General features: G+C 50.0%; 1 protein-coding gene across 1 annotated transcript; it reads right to left on the bottom strand.

Annotated features, from left to right (window-relative positions):
• Positions 1 to 8,283: 8,283 nt before the first annotated feature.
• Positions 8,284 to 9,926, bottom strand: FOXI2 (forkhead box I2). The gene is given in 3 exon segments (XM_034661802.1): positions 8,284 to 8,726; positions 9,463 to 9,848; positions 9,850 to 9,926. Coding segments are annotated over 3 exon segments (906 nt in total).
• Between the last annotated feature and the right edge of the window lie 6,699 nt (positions 9,927 to 16,625).

Raw genomic sequence — 16,625 nt, 5'->3', positions numbered from 1 at the left:
GCCACACAAAAGCAGGTTGTGGGCCAGATATGGTAAATAATTTGGAATTTCCTACTGTAATTTTTTTGTCCCTTCTGTCCTATTTGGGAGCTATGGGTTATATCTCTATTCATTTAGTGATTTCCCTTAATTTTAAAAATCACATCTAAAGAATTATATTTTATAGTACAGAGGACTTAGTTATATTTTATTTTTTAAAAGAGCAGGGCTACTGAGTTGTTTTTCATACAAGAAAGTCCAAAATTGGTCATGTTTCTGTTTTTTAAAACCATTTTTACTAAATTATATGTATTTTTTATAATAGAGTCTAAAGCTAGTGATGTTTCTGTTCTGTGCCTGATCTTTTGCAGGAATGGGACACAATGGATTCGGTTCTCAAGAGCTAAGCTTGAGGACCAGAGACACTGAGTTTCTTGGCCACCTTCTTTTGCTACAGGAAAGGCCGAGCAGGTGATGGGAAGAGCGAGGACTAGGGGGCCGGACGCCTGTCGCTTTCAGCTTTGGTCTCCCGCCCCACCCACTTTGGGCAAATCACTGAACCTCTCCAAGACTTAGTTCTCTCATTTGTAAAGCTTTGTTAACAATACCTCCCCTGAGTATGAGCTTTTAGTAGACGTGGTGTCCATGAAGCCCCTGTTCACAGAGGCCTCGATCGTAGGTCACCACCGTGACCTTCACTCGTGCCCCGGCCGGTGCATCTCAGCTGGGTTCATTTCGACTGCAGGACTCTGCACTTCTAAATTCAAAAGCCTGGCTCCAGGCTTTTACTCTCATATGGAGACTTCACTCACTCTGTCAGTGGGGTGGAATTTATGAAGCATTTGATTTGGTCACCTCTAGACTCAATGTGTCCATTTCACAATGGCCACGGTACCGTGTCTGGTTTGGTGAAAGCCTGGTCCAGCAGGTGGGGAGCTGGACAATCTGTCTCAGCAAAGGCTCGTCTTTCTACACTCGCTTAGGCTGACAGTCCTTTTGACTAAGGACGCGCTATTAGGCCATCAAGGGAGCTTTCAAGTTGCTGTATGAATGAGCCGATGTGAAATCTGAGCCGAAGAGTGGGGTCCCCCCGAGAGGTCAGAAGACTGTGGTAACATCCATCTTACTAGTTGTTTGAAAATGTATGACCTTTTCCTGTTATAAATCTCATTTTAATTTTGCGCCTGCTATAAATGCGTAGCTATGGTTATGTGTACTAACAGACTCACACGCTCAAACCCTGGAAATGAAGAAATATTCCTGGCAATGATGAAAACGAAATCTGGTTAATAAAAAAGTGTTATTGATGTGGATTCTTATATTTCATATGTCTCTTATATATCTTTCATTCGTTATAGATACCAACCAGGGCAAAGCAGAAAAAATTAAAGCAATAGTAAAGGACTCCCCCCAAAAAGTTTAGGGGCAACAAATCTCTGAAGAATTGCATAAGGAGGTTAAAAGTACAAACTTCCAGCTAACAAAAGAAGGTATGGGGTGTAGCATACATCATGGTGACCGTCGGTCGTAATACTGTGTTGTATATTTGAAAGTTGCTAAGAGAGTGGATCTTAGAAGTTCTTATCACAAGAGAAAAGTGTTTATTAACCATGTAAGGCGATGGATGGGAACCAGACTTATTGCGTTGATCATTTCACAAGATACATAAATATTGAATCATTATGTCGTACACCTGACGCTAATATCGTTATATGTCAATTATATCTCAAGAATTTTATAACAAATGGTTGTTTAAGTTTTTCCTTCCTTTCTTTTTGTATAATTTCTTTCTTATGTTGTTCTGTTTAATGCGACCAATTGTTTTGAATAGTCCCCAATTAAAATATATGATGTGATTTATTCTTTTTAGCAAGAATTTAAAAATTAAAAAAAAAATCAAAGGAGGGGATGTAAATAAAGCATTAAAGCAGTCCTATTCCACTCAGGACTACAAGAAAAACAGCTTAGAGAATTAAGCACCATACTTTTCAAGAATCCTGAAACAGAAACCTTTCATTAAAGTATTAATTCTACTCACTCCTGAAGTCCATCTCCCCCTACACCGACCTGCCCTCAGGCTTCCTGGAGTAAAGTGGACCCAGCAAAGTGAGGTCCAGTCAAAGGAGCAGGTGGTTTGGCTCAGGTGCAGAAGTTAATGTCTGCCTTAGGCAGAGCCAAACCGCTGGTGCGTGCACACGTGCGGGCCAGCCACGGTGATGGATAGCTGCGATGGATTAGGGGCCGGGAGACAGGCAGACCTCTGAACACTTCCAGAAGTAGACAGTGAAAATTATCTATTGCACAACACATTCTTTCCCTCTCTCCATCTTTCAGTATTGTTAAGCCCAGACCCTGCGGAAGGAACCCAGAAGCAGGACACAATTCCTGTCCTCAGATTCTGCTTGCCACTTTGGGCGTTAAGCCTTGTTCTGGACAAGGGGACTTCGCTCTGGGGACGGCAGAGGTGGAAGGGAAGCGTGGCCTGGAAAATGCCTGGGCATCACTGGCAAATACGGAATCATCCCTTCGATAAAGGACTATGTGGTTAACTTGTCATCAAGGTGTGGCCGCCGAGTGTCGGCTTCATTCCCTGCAACATCGCTGGTGTTGTTCTGATGGCTTTAGTGATCTGAGTGCAAAGCTCATGCAGACGCACCAAACGTTACTGGCGTCTGAACTTTCCCACCCACCGCCCCCAGCTCCACGCCTCCTCTGCATGGGTCACTCTGGGTAAGGGCAGTTGTTCCCAGGGTTCTGTCTCGGTCATTTTTGTATATGGAGGGTCCCAAAAAAGACCTGACCCTATGTATGGAGGAATCTGGCCCTTCATAAGGGACAGTGGGGGGAGGGGTTCCTATGATGAGATGCAGAGTGTATGGAAAGCTTACAGTACAACTACACCCACTCACATACTCATTCACTCATTCATTCATTCATTTATTCATTCAACTGCTACCACCTGGGTGTCTACACTGGGGATATGACTGTAGAATAAAGCAGGCAGGCTGCTCCCCACAGGGACTACAATTCAGGGCTGGGGGTGGTGGTGATGAAGACCATCCAGGAGCTGCAAGAGCAGAACAGAGGGACACCTAACCTTGCCTCTGGATGCCAGGGTAAGATTCTTGGAAAGTGAGATCCTTCTGGAAACTGAAGGATGAAGTGGGAAGCAGAGAAGTCAGGGGCAGAAGGTAGGCAAGTTTCTGATGATACTGCCCAGTATTATCTGCAGCATCTGGGAAACAAGTCACTTCATGGTCCGTTTCCATATCAGGAAAATGGAGGTAATGATACTTGCCTCGCTGGCTGGATGTGGGGGCCTCATGAAATAATGTCCACAAGCAGCTAACAGAGTCCTTGTCGCCTTGATGATCACTCGAGGTCTGATGGATGGATGGGTGACTCTTGGGGGTAGAGAAATCCTTAATGACTCATCAGTTCAACGTGCTCTGTGTTAAAGCAGGGATAAAATTCCAATTTTTTAAATGAAAATCCAATTTGATATACTTTTCATTTACCCTCTGTGAGCTGAGCAAAACTAAAAATATTTCACGTTCTTTGTGTTCAGCCACCGATGATAGCTGAGCAAAGAAATAAGTCCATTTATTGCAGGTGCCAAGCAATTTGCCTTGAATAATGTTGTTTAGCAAATTTTATATTAGATTAGAAGAGGAAGAGTTCCCAAAATTTCAACTAATGGAACTAGGAATGCTCCAAAGGAATCCATACCCAGGAGCCCTGAGGAAGGACCAGCTCTGGTCACAACCATTGCTGTCTCCTGTCACTATCAGACGATAGATCTTCTAGGAAGAGGACAGGTTTTATGTTAAGGTTCCTGAATGAATGATGCTTTGGAGAAGGCCGCGGACTGGACTGGCTCCAGCCTGGAGCAGGGCTCAACTGCTGGCCTCAATCACAATGAAGTCATAAAACCGAGAAATCAAGCAAACATATCCTGAGTTAGCAGAGTGTGGAAAACACAGCGAGATGTATTTAAAGACATGGGGTGCCTGGGTAGTGCAGTTGTTTAAGCGTCTGCCTTCAGCTCAGGACGTGATCCCAGCGTTCTAGGATCGAGCCCCACATCAGGTTCCTCCGCTGGGAGCCTGCTCCTTCCTCTCCCACTCCCCCTGCTTGTGTTCCCTCTCCTGCTGGCTGTCTCTTTGTCAAATAAATAAATAAAATCTTTTAAAAATAAATAAATAGGGGCGCCTGGGTGGCACAGCGGTTAAGTGTCTGCCTTCGGCTCAGGGCGTGATCCCGGCGTTGTGGGATCGAGCCCCACGTCAGGCTCCTCTGCTATGAGCCTGCTTCTTCCTCTCCCTCTCCCCCTGCTTGTGTTCCCTCTTTCGCTGGCTGTCTCTATCTCTGTCGAATAAATAAATAAAATCTTTAAAAAAAAATAAAAAAATAAAAAATAAATAAAAATAAATAAATAAATAAATAAAGACAAAATGCACTAATTGTGTGTTCGCAAATGAAATGGCTTATTGACTTGATCATCAATTCATCATTTTGGAGCTGAATAACCAAGATGCAGGCTGTAATTTCTCCTCCACCTCTGTCTCGTCCCCTGGTGAGCAGTCCTGGCAAAGCAGCATTGGGCCCTTGGGGGGGGGGGTGTTCCCTGCAGGGATGAATAGGAAGCCCCGTAGGTGTGCGGCATCTGAAAAGATTTATTCAAAGCACTGCATTTTATTAGGATGTATGCGACTTGACCCCTACTGCAGTCCGTGATATTCTCATGTGCTCCTCTCCATCTGAAGTCAAATCCTGACTGCAAATGTGATAGTCTCACAGTATTTGCTGAAAATACGATGCCTTTGCATACGTGCTGTCATGCATAGCTTTTCTCGTGAGAATCCTAGACACCGCGTGACACTGTGATGTGTGTGTGTGTGCGTGTGTGTGTGCGTGTGCACACAGATATGTGCGTATGAAGCTGCATTTCTGAGTATGGGCCATAGGAAGATTGCATGTCTATCAAGAGTCCTTTCTAGCTCTCGTTAGATGATTTTCTGGAAATCACTTAGCCCATTGGGTCAGCTTTTCAATCAGCAAGATGGTGATGAACTTGTTTCCTGCCTCTATGAAGAGTTATAATAATTACTGTAATGTTATTTCCTTGAGTGAAAAATACCGCTTGATTGCAGCGGATACACTTAGGAAATTAAAGATTGAAAATTGAACATTTATATCCCAGGGCAGCGTCACTAAAATACAAAACTTTTTGTCTATCGTAAGTAAACGAATTCAATGTTTAATCAGTTATGTGAAACATAAACCCGTATCTTGAAATCCAGTGTTCACCTTTTAAAACACTAGTTACTACACTTTTTAAAATACGTTTAACATAGTATTGAGTTTTCAGCACGAATTGTTCTTTGCCCAGGGATTCCTCTTCACCCAGGACTAACATGTTTCTATGGGCGATTACAATTTATTGTATTATTAAGCTTTTTGGTTTTCAATGACCTAAAAATTTCCACCACTGTTTGTCAATGGAAAGAATTCCAATAACCTGATATCCTGACAGTTTTAATTGTCTTTCCCTTCTGAAATTGGAGACACATTGTTTCTATATTTGCAAATATTTAGCACCACCAAAATGTTGATTAAGACGAAAAGCAGAGCGTTCCAGTGACATACTGCCAAGCTCCTATCACATCATGCAGGGGTACTTTTTTTTTTCTTTTGCAAAGGTTTACAGTTATTTTAAAAATATTTTGGAATTTTCCATAGGCTTCCTTACTTTAAAGACCAAAGGGGCAGAGAGGTGGGAAAGATGGGGCCTGAGCGCCATGATAGGACTCCAAGTCCCCAGGTGAGGGGGTTCTCCTCGCCTCCCACAGCAGCCCCCCATCAGAGGAAGAGGGATTGGCCCTTCAGTGGCCCATGGGCAGCTTGCTTTTAGAACTATGGTCAAGTTCAGTGAGTCCTGACCAGAAGAAAGGATTTAATTATAAACTGACTATGAGCAGCTTTCCCTGTTTATTTATTGTAATTTCAGAACACAGTTTCTTTTCTCTGGGAAAACAACTCTTTGGGGTAATAAGTGGCTCCCAGGCCTACTGTACCAGAGCCCAGAAACTGCATTTGGGCCACCCCACTTGTGAAAATGCATCCAGACACAGGGACTGTCACCCGAGGAGAGAAGAGATGGATTCCCACATGGCTGGAATTATTTTTAATTATGTATTTCCCATGAAGAGTCCCTCTATTTGATTCTCAATGACCTATTAATCGTATAAAGCTGCAATACAGATGAACAAGTTTCAAACACCAAAAACTGATTTTGAGTCAAACCAATCAAAAACTGAAAAATATTTTTGAAAAGTTTTTTTTCCTCATCGTTGGAAGGAAAAAGACCAGCTTTGCACCAATTCCTAGCAGTCAAGCAGCACGTGTGATACACAGTGCTTACACACGCATTTGTCAGCCAATTTTCTGAAAGCTCCATCGACTGTCAAATTATACATTGTATTTTCCCAATGTTGTCAAACTTTTTTTTTTTTAAGTTCTCTAAGTTTCCTGCAAACTCAGAGGCTCTCGTGGGGAGGACACTGGGAATAGTACTGGGACTTTTCTCATGTATAACATAGCATGTACATTCATGTTCCATATATTGGTGTTTCTTTTTAGCATCATAGTTTATTAAAATAGGCTTGAGATAAAATTGTTTATTTAAAGGGTAAGGACTTTCTTTCTCTTTTCTGGCCTTCTTTAATCCTATTACATTTGCGGAGCGTTTCTGCAAAAGAGATGTGGCCTTGGCTATAAGTCTGGCTGGGTAACGTGGTATCAGAAACAGAACCTGCACGCTGTTTACCTTCTTCCAGTGGGGCCAGCAGCGGCGAGATGTCTTCTGATGCTCGGCAGTGAGCAAGTTTGTGGCTGCCCCCAGGAAGGCTCAGTGACACATGCCCCAGGGTCCGAATTCATCCCAACTCTTGGCTTGTCCTATCTATGTCCCCAGCCTCTGACCCCTCTTCTCCTCTTGTCTTCCCACCTCCTCCCCCCCCCACACACACCCCACTGTTCATGGGGACCATGGCTGGTCAGCTCTGAAGAACAGACAGGAGGGCAGCTCTCCTCTCCAGCACCAGCAGCCGCACTGGGATTCTGAATTAGGCATGGAAAACCTGCCAGAGGGTGGAGATAGGGGTTCTGGCTGGCTAGCAAATCTTCCACTGCTCTACTCCACGTTAACTCCACGTTAACTCCTCTCTCCCTGTGCTCTCCCAGGGAAGGCGCCTCTCTGGAGTCCCTGGGTGCAGGGAAAGAAGGTGAGCCCACCACGCGCCCTGAAATGACTGGTCCCCTAAGCCACTAGAAACTCGGAAAGGGCCTAAGTTTGGTACCAGGGCCAAACTTTCTCCTCCCAATGGCTGTGGGCTCCAAAGAGAACTTTCTGGGTAGATCCAGACGAGGACAGTGGGCTTACATTGACACGGGAGGCTGCTGCTTCCCTCTGCATGCAGAGGTGAGCTCGGGCCAAGCTGGGGGTGAGGAGAAGTGCGCAGGGAGTGAGTGTGAATGGCGTGGGGAGCAAACCGGAATCCCTCCTGTAACTCGGGGGTGCTAGGCACTGCTCCCGTGGTCCCCTGAGGTGCCTGGTCCTAGGACGGGGTCAGTAAGGGCCAGGCACCAACAGGGAAAGGAGCTGCTATCCCCTGGCCTCTGGCAGCCCTCCTTCCTTCTATTTTCCCGCAGCTGCAGCCACAACAAAGTCCCTATTACACCCTCCCGGTCCCAGGAGTCCCAGAACCCCCTCGCTGCCACACTCCTGATGAGGTTGAAGAGAAGCTACCTGATGCCACAGGGCTGCCACTAATCCCCCCTCACCCACCGCCCTAGAGCCCTGAGCCTCCGGGTGGACCAGGCTGGGCTGGAGGAGGAAATGGGCGGCGGGTAGCACACGGGCCACCCTCCCACAAGCACCTAGGAGTCTCTTTGGATGGGCCAGGGCTCCCCTCGAAAAAGCTGGGGCGGGTGCCACCTGTCGCCCCTTGAAGGCAGATCCTGGCCGAGCACAGGTTCAAGGTCCAGAGGCACTGGAAGAACCAGTGGCGCAGGGAGTGGCCCATTTGCTCCATGTGAAGGGTCCCCTGGGTCGGGCACAACAGGCGGGCCACCCACCGGGAGGCTGAGATGCACTGGGCTCAGTCAGTTCTCCGCAGCGGCCCCCGGGGGCTCTGCGCTCCCTCTTGGACACCAACACCGACTCTGTGGCGCCAAGCAGGCGGGAATCCGGGCTTGAGCTCAGTACCTCCGGACAGCACTTGGAACAATCCCCGCCTCCCCTCAAACTTCTGTCCCCTCCCGACTGTAGACGAAGTGGCCTACACGGAAGCTGGTGGCCGCCGTCTGATGGCCAGCGCTGAAGCCGGGTGCGGGACCTGCGGCCTGGGGTCCGTGGGCTGCGACCGTCGTCGGTCTCCCGAAAGAAAAGTCTCCCGCCAGGCCCGCGGGGAAGGTACCCAGGCCGCCCGCCAGGGCCCCCATGGCCGAGGCGAAACTGGAGAAGCAGGCGGCAGCGTCGGGCGCGGGCGGGGACGGAGGCGCCTGCAGGTCCGCGGAGGCCGCGCCGAGGGGCTCCAGCTCTGGTGTCTTGGCTCCTCCCGGCCTCCTGGCTCCCGAGGAAACAGCGGCGCTCACCTCTCCTCTCCTCTTCCTCTTCCGTCGGAAGTTCCCGTTGTCGAACATCTTCTCGCAGTTTGGATCCAGGGTCCAGTAGTTGCCTTTACCTGCGCAGAAAGAGATGGCTCAGCTCAGAAAATAAGGCGTTTGACTGACCATGGTGTGAACGTGACGAGTGCAGGTTAACTTCAAGAAGATTCCCCGAGCGGACCCTCCATTAGTCCTCACCCCTATCCTAAACCTTCGGGGTTGCACCTGGGAGGGCCTCCACAGCCAGACTGGGAAGAATGTGGACAGGCCAGGAAGGCCGGGGAAGGGCAACAACCAAGAATACTGAGCCTCTGTAAGCTCACAGGGAGAAAAGGAAGGAGAAAGCCTATGGGGCGCACAGCCACCTGGATTGTGGCAGTCGCGCTGCCAATGCTGCGGAACGGACCATGCTTGGCCTCTATGTTGGCTCCAGCGCTTCGCGAGGCAGCGTCTCATTGGCCTTACCAATTCTTGGGGTAGACATTGTCTTCCCCGTTTTACAGCAAAGGATACTGAAGTCAGAGAAGTAACCCCAAAGGTCGCCCAGCTGACGGTCTCTCCCTGTTCTTCCTCCGCGGGAGAGCACAGAGATTTCGAGACTCACAGAGCCCTAGACCCGAAGTCAGGGTCTAGGGGTCCCGGGGTCACCCAGCATGTCTCTCCTCCTCCCCCTCCTCCCGCCTCAGTACCCCTAGCTGTGCAGTGCGGGAGGGACTGGGTTGCCCCAGGCCGCCCCGAGTCCTAGAGCGCCAGCAGTCGGGCTGCGGGAATCCGCGGAGTCCTGGACAGGGCAATCGGGAGCGCCTGTTTCACCTGGGTCGTCCTCCTCGCGGGGCACCTTCTTGAAGCAGTCGTTGAGCGACAGGTTGTGGCGGATGGAGTTCTGCCAGCCTGCCTTGCTGCGCTTGTAGAAGGGGAAGTTGCCGGCCACGTACTGGTAGATCTGGCTGAGCGTCAGCTTCCGCAGCGGCGCGCTCTGGATGGCCATAGCGATGAGCGCCGAGTAGGAGTAGGGCGGCCTCACCAGCCGCAGCAGCTCCTGCTGGCCCGAGAGGCTTAGCCACGCGAGGTCGGTGCCCGCCAGGCCGCCCGGGGCGCCAAGGAGCGGGCCGGGGGCGGCGTAGCCCGGGGCGGCCGCGTAGGGCGGCGCAGACCCGGGGCAGGGCGCGTAGGGCGCGGGGCTGAGAGCCGGCGCGTTCNCCCGCCGGGTGCGCGGCTGCCCCGGCCTGGCTGTGCGGGGCCGGGCAGACACCGGAGCCGTCGCAGTACGAGGCCATGTCCAGTCGTTTACGGGCCTGGCCGGGAGCCTCGGCGCCGAAGCTCATGGGCGCCCCATCCAGCGTGGCCGCCAGCAGCTCCCGGGTGCGGCCCGCCCGGCCTCGCCCTCCGCCCTTTAAATGCCGTCGGGGGCCAGGGCCCGGGGTGAGTGTGGGTGACAAGCCCCCTCCCCCGACAGCGTTGCTAGAGTGTTGTCTCGGTCCCCGCCCCAGGGACAGCTTTCTGCCCCGCCCTGGTCCGGACGAGATCCAGACACACCGCCCCGGTGATTCCCCCACTCTGTGCCGCCTGCGTCCGAGACCAGAGTCCCCAGGAATCTCACCGATCTCGGCCTCATCTGGCCTCTAGGGCCCCGAAGTCTCGGCTGTCCTGGACCCTCGCGCAGGTACCACGTCTCCCGCAGCCCCCCAGTCGAACGCACGGCACCGTTGCTCGCCCATGGAGGGACCCTGCCCTTGAGGAATCTCTCATCACCCGGGGCCGCTGTGTGGTTGGGGCCACCGGGCGGGGAGCAGAGGGCCGCTGTGCTGGGCAAGGAGTTTCGATGAAGCTCACGGATGTCGATGGGCCGGGGCCACGAGGAGAGGCAGCGCGGTGAAAGACGCGAGTGCCCAAGACCGGGCCTGGCTGGGCCAAGACAGTGGCACAGGAGTCATACGGAGTCCCCGCGCAATTAAGGCGCGAAGGAGGACCAGATGCCTGAGAGAGCCGAGACGCTAGAAGCTCGGGACGCCCGAGCTGTCCGGGGAAGCCTCTTATTTCTGAAACCCTGTCTGGCTTGTTCAGGCAGTGGCCTCCGCCACGGAGTGCAGGGATTAGCAAAACCCCCCACTGGCTTTCCTGGGACTCCCAAAAGACCGCTAGTCTGTGCGCGCACACCCCAAGCGCCCAGGCGTTTCTCCCGGCTCCCCCACGCACGCGCGTCTCCGGGACTGTGTCTCCAGTCCCCCTGGCTCCCCATGCCTCCGGGCTCCAGGCTGGCCGCCCTACTCCCCACCAGCTCTATGGGCTGCTCCCCCACACACACACACCAGCGCCCCGACCCCGTGCGCCTGGCGCCCCAGGGCTGGGTGCCTGGGAAGAGCGCCAGCCTCCAGGACTCTGAGTTCTTGCCACCTGCCAGGGCTCGGAGAAGCGAAAATTCTCTGGTGATCAAGGTTCGGGGAGAGTAGATGGGCCCCATCTATGAAACTCAGCGCCAGCTGTCACAGAGCCAGTCTCATTGAAATTGGTGTCGCCCTGGGTCTATGGATCCTCAAAGCAAATACATTTAAATTCATTTAACAAACCAAAGTTTCGGTCTTACTGCCCCCCTCCCCTCCGCCTTTGGTGGTGGGGAAAAGGAGGAGGGCCGCGGATTGAAGCTAAGGATTGGATGGAAGGAAGGATTTGGACCTTGCCGTTAAGGGTCCCATCTTGTGTCAGTCATTTACTGTTGGTGTGGGCTTAGGCTTCTCAAATTGTAATTTTAAATTTTATGTAAAACAACCAATTTGTGGGACAATTGAACAAAAGGCAGAAGGGAGAGTCCCTCCATTGTAACATAGGCCTCTGGCCTTAAAAGTAACTGCCCTTAAGAGAGTTACTTACTGACCTCAAGGCGGTTCAGGGCGGTTCAGGGATTCTGGACGGTAGAAGCCAGCTCCCCAGCCAGCCTGTACCCCCTGCCCCTCTCCCTCTTGCCAGGAGATTTGTAACTGTTGTGGGAGGAGTACAGTTAGTGGGGATCCCAGGTACCTTTCAGAAGCTCCCCCACCCCATGGCTGCAGGGACAGCTGGGGGTGGGGGATGGGAGCACTCAGGAAGGAAAACACTACCCGCTTACTCTTGCTTCTATCAAAAACAGCAGCCAGAGCCATCTGCCTCTCAGCTAAGTGATGTTCAGGATGTCCTCACAATTTTAAACACGTGCTGCTCTCTGTACCTGCGACAAGCTTTTTGGTAACAGCATCTTAAAGAAAGTCTTTCCATCAGCGAATATGGTTGCACGCATGACTCAGATGTGTTCCTGAAGAGGCAGACTGGCACAGCGCACGCCCGGCCCTCCTGCCCTCCCTAACAATACTTCGTTCTCCTGGAGTCTATGCAGGTTTCCACACTGACATTTTGAAAAGACTGCTGGTCAGGAGGCAGCTTTCCAGAAACCATGCTTCATGAGACTGGGTCAGCACAGAAGCCACACAGCCCAGTCTTGACCCCAACCACTGGAGCCCTGGAGAGAGAGCATCGGGATCAGAAACGCAGGCATGGTGGGGGATGGGGGGCTTCCCAGCACAGCCTGCAGCGCAGGACCTCCGGCCCTTCTCCCCTCTGTCCCAGCAGCACATAGGGGTATGTGGCTTCTGCAGAGTCTGGAAGCTTCTGCTCCTCCCTTGGGAGGGGTGAGGGCAAAGGGGTTGGTTTGCCCAAGGCTCGCATGGAGAAGACACTTGTCCTGGTGGAGTTAACACTGTGATTTGGGAGGAAGCATTAATGTTATCACAGTGAACTGTATGACTGTGATAATAAAATCAGAGATACTGAATTTTAAAGAACATCTTGGCTCATCTCTTACAATGAAAAGGAATAAAAAAAAAGATGATAGCTCTTTCCAAATCCCCTTCAATTTTAATAGCCTTTCTTCCTGTTAATATTGTAATTCTTTAACACTTGTGAGTTTCAGGACTTCTAAGATAATCAGATGAAGCTTCATGTAATTTCTCTCAATTTTGCTTTTATAAAAAGCATTATAATTTGTGCAGGAAGGCCCATAGTTTAATCACTGCTCTTTGCTTTCGAGCCCGATGTCCATCTCCCATCTCTACTGTAATTGTCTCCTTATCTTTCAACAGATTGGACCCATAAAAGGAGTATCAGTAGACAGAGTAGATGGAGTGCAGTCATTTGGGGGAAGAAATTTTATAACACTTGAGTCAGAGTTGGATGGAACTCTGATGAGATTTTTTCCAAAAGGGGAAAAAAAACCCCCAAAACTCAGGGGGATGAAATAACAAGGAAAAAGGCTCCATCTTCAGAGTACTCAGCTCCCCCTGCGTCCTCCGCCTGTCCAGGCTTCTAACAGAACTCCACCCTTTTCTCAAACCCCTATCCCCCTTCCTCTTTATTCTCAAAAGTGACCCCACTGGGATGCCTGAGTGGCTCAGCCAGTTAAGTGTCTGCCTTCGACTCAGGTCATGATCCCAGGGTCCTGGGATCAAGTCCCACACAGGTTTCCTTGCTCAGGGGGGACCCTGCTTCTCCCTCTGGCTGCTGCTCCCCCTGCTTGTGCTCTCTCTCTCTCTGATTAAAAAAAGAAAAAATTTAGAAAAGTGACCCCACTGCCTACTTTGAAGATAGGTCTCCCCAGTTCTTCCACCAAACTTCCAAGCACCCATGCAGCCACACCCACACCTTGCTTTCCTCCCTTCTGGCCATCTTGGGAGAGGTGTCCCTTTTTGTCACACTGGGGTGTCTCTCTGAGGCAGGACTGGGACCAGGTGGGCACAAGGGCCACCTGAGGTGCACCATTTAAGGAGGCACCCCCTGGCAGGGCCCTGAGTGAGAGGCACCCTGTTCCCAGTTCTTGTGCCCACACTTCTGCCAGGGGCCTTCCTCTGTGACCGTGCCCCTCCCCCACCCCCACCCAGCCTCATTACAGATCTTAGTGTCTTCAGCAGGTCCTTCTCCAGATGCTCCCGCTCTTTGCTTCTCTCCTGCCTCTGCGGCTGGTTGCTCTGTCCTCCCCTCTGGAAAGCACACCCTCCACTCAGCCCAGACAGGTAGCCGCTCAGGCGCGGCCTCCGGGCGGCCTCCGTCTCCAGGAATCCAGTGATTACTTTACTCCTCATTGCTTGGCCCTCAGCAGCTCTTGATGTCTTCCAGAACCCACACCCCTTCTCTCCCTGTTCGTCAACTCTGTTCTCTGGTGTGCCTCCCCTTTCCTCGCTTTTTCTCAGGCTCTGGGTTGGACTGCCCTCCTCCTAGGGTTCTGTTTTGGACCCCCTTCTCCTCACTCTGTGAGTTTAAGTACCAGCCAGTAGCTTCCGGGTGCTCAGGCTCAGCGCTATTGACACTGGACGAGTCTTTGTCGCCCTGTACACTGCAGGAGGATTAACGGTGTCCCTGATGTCTGGCTCCTAGGTGCTGACCGTACCCCTCTGGTGTGACAACTTGACATGTCTTAGAACATTGCCACCTGTTCTCTGTGGGGCCAAATAACTTCCAATTGAGAACTTTGAATTCACTAAAGATTCTGTCATTTTTGTCAGCCATCTGGATGTCCTCTTCTCTCTCTCTTTTTTTTTAAAGATTTTATTTATTTATTTGACAGAGAGAAACAGCCAGTGAGAGAGGGAACACAAGCAGGGGGAGTGGGAGAGGAAGAAGCAGGCTCCCAGCAGAGGAGCCTGATGTGGGGCTCGATCCCACAACACCGGGATCATGCCCTGAGCTGAAGGCAGACGCTTAATGACTAAGCCACCCAGGTGCCCCAAGGATGTCCTCTTCTCTAACTCAACACGTCCCAAACTGAATTCATCAATGACAGCAGCCTCTAGCAGCTGAGAGTGGCCCCAGGCTGATAGCCATCAAGGAAGCAAGAACTTCAGTCCTACAGCCACCAGGAACCGCGTCCTGTCAGTAACAGCAGTGACCTTGAGAGAGGACAAGGTGCCAGGTACAGTAGCCAACACCTTGATTTAAGCCTCAACAGAAAACCCAGCCCTGCTTTCCAGACACCTGACCTACAGAACCCTGAGCTAATGAATAGGTATTGTTTTAAGCTGCTAAGTTGGGGCAATTCGTCACGCAGCAGCAGAAAACTTAAAAGCAAACAGGGCCATGTCATTCCAGTTCAGTGACCCCTCCTTTGCAGGGAGAAGGAGGCTCCCACTTCTTACTGAGCCTGCCCCCCACCCTGAGGCAAGGCCCCGCCCCTGTGCCCCTACTTCTCCCTGCCTTTTGTGGGGGACCCCAAGAAAGGCATGTCCACTGAGATTTAAGACTGACTGGCAGGACCCAGCTTGGTTGCAGGAGTCTATTTCACTTTTTAAAATATTCGAAATTAGAGAGAACTCAAGCTTTTTGGTCTTTGAATGGATCGTTTACAGCATCCACAAAAATTGTCCTTGACTTTTGCAATCCTTGTCTTCCCAAGAAGGCCCCAAGTTCTGGGAGGATACATGGATTCCCAGTTTCTCACTCTAGAAGTCAGGGCAGGGACCACTGTGGCCAAGAGGTCTGGTGGGGGTCAACCCAACCTCGGCCTCAAGCCACGGATCTTAGGTCAGTGAATCCGCCTCTGACTTTCATGCTTTCCCCACCTGGGAAGTGCTTTGACCTATTAGGTTTCTCAGTTAATACACAGCCACCACCCTGTAGTAGTTCACACCTGAAATTTGCTTCAAACTCTTATCGCTGAGAGAAAAGACTAAAGCAACGTCAGGGCTCTGCTGATTGCCAAAACTTTCCTTCAGCCGGAGAACATGAAAGGTGAGAGTTCCAGCTACAGACAGACCTCGATCCAAGTGTTGGCTCCAGTCCCAAGCACCTGCTAGCCCCCTCCAAGCCTCAGTTTCTCCATCTGCAGAGTGGAGCTAATAGCGCCCATCTCATAGTTACTGTGAAGACTCCCTCAGTGGGTACACGTAAAATACGCATTAGTGAGTAGTTGTTTATAGCATCCGTTGGCATTCTCTCTTTCAATTAATCAATTATCCTTTGGTCTAGAGAAGGAATCTTACATTTAGCGTTGGTCTCTCTATATAAGTTAAAGACACTCAAACATGTTCTGTCTGTTCTTAATAGATAACTGAGGAAAGGCTTTATTTATGAGATTTTTTTCTCCCAATACACTCCAGTTTCCTTTTATTAAGGAAAAACCTGCCTGTACTTAAATATAATAGTTAAATAGATGACATCTCACTGATTTTTAAACTTTTAATTTTGTATGTTTTAGCTTTTATTCTCACCAAGATCAAATGTTGAATTAACGTTTGTGAGCTCCTGCTGCATTTGTTCCATCTCTGTGCACGTGGGTATTTTGTTGTTGAAGCCTTTAAGTGTAAATTATAAACCTTTTGATTCTTTGCTCTTAAACATGTCAGCATCCATCTTTTAAAAAAGGCATTGTCTTATACACCATATCGTAATCACAACTAACAAATTGGCAGTAATTCTATAATATTGTCTAATACACACTTCATATTGAAATTTCTCCAATTTTTCCTAAATAACTTTTTAGGCTTTTTCTTTTCAAATCAGAATCCAATATACCTATGAGAGCTCTCAGGTATTGGTCATGTCTCTTCAGTTCCTTTTATTCTAGAACAGGCCCTCTCTTCTGCCCTGAAGTTTTTATTTAAAGGTCCTGACTTGTGGGAGGTCCCAAAATCTGGGTTTGTCTGATTGTTTCCTCCAATAATTTTAAACTTGTTAACATATCCCCTGCACTTTTTTAATGTGGCAAGTTGAGTTTCAAGATTGGTATAGATTCTGGTTAAGTGGTTTTACCCCATTATATCAGCAGACACACAAGGCCAAGTTGGTCGCCTCTCACTGACCGAGTGTGGTCATTGGGTTAAGGGACTGACAGCTAGATCTCTCCATTGTAAAAGCAATTAGGAACTGATCCGTGGCATGATGCTTGACTACAATAAAAAACATCCCCCCAGCAATTGCAGTAGTAGGTATTTATCCAAAGGATACAAACATAGTGATTC

The sequence above is a fragment of the Ailuropoda melanoleuca genome, chromosome 6, assembly GCF_002007445.2.
Source record: "Ailuropoda melanoleuca isolate Jingjing chromosome 6, ASM200744v2, whole genome shotgun sequence".
Lineage (NCBI taxonomy): Eukaryota > Metazoa > Chordata > Mammalia > Carnivora > Ursidae > Ailuropoda > Ailuropoda melanoleuca.
The sequence above is the reverse complement of the archived record's forward strand: the minus strand, read 5'-3'. Positions and strand labels throughout refer to the sequence as shown.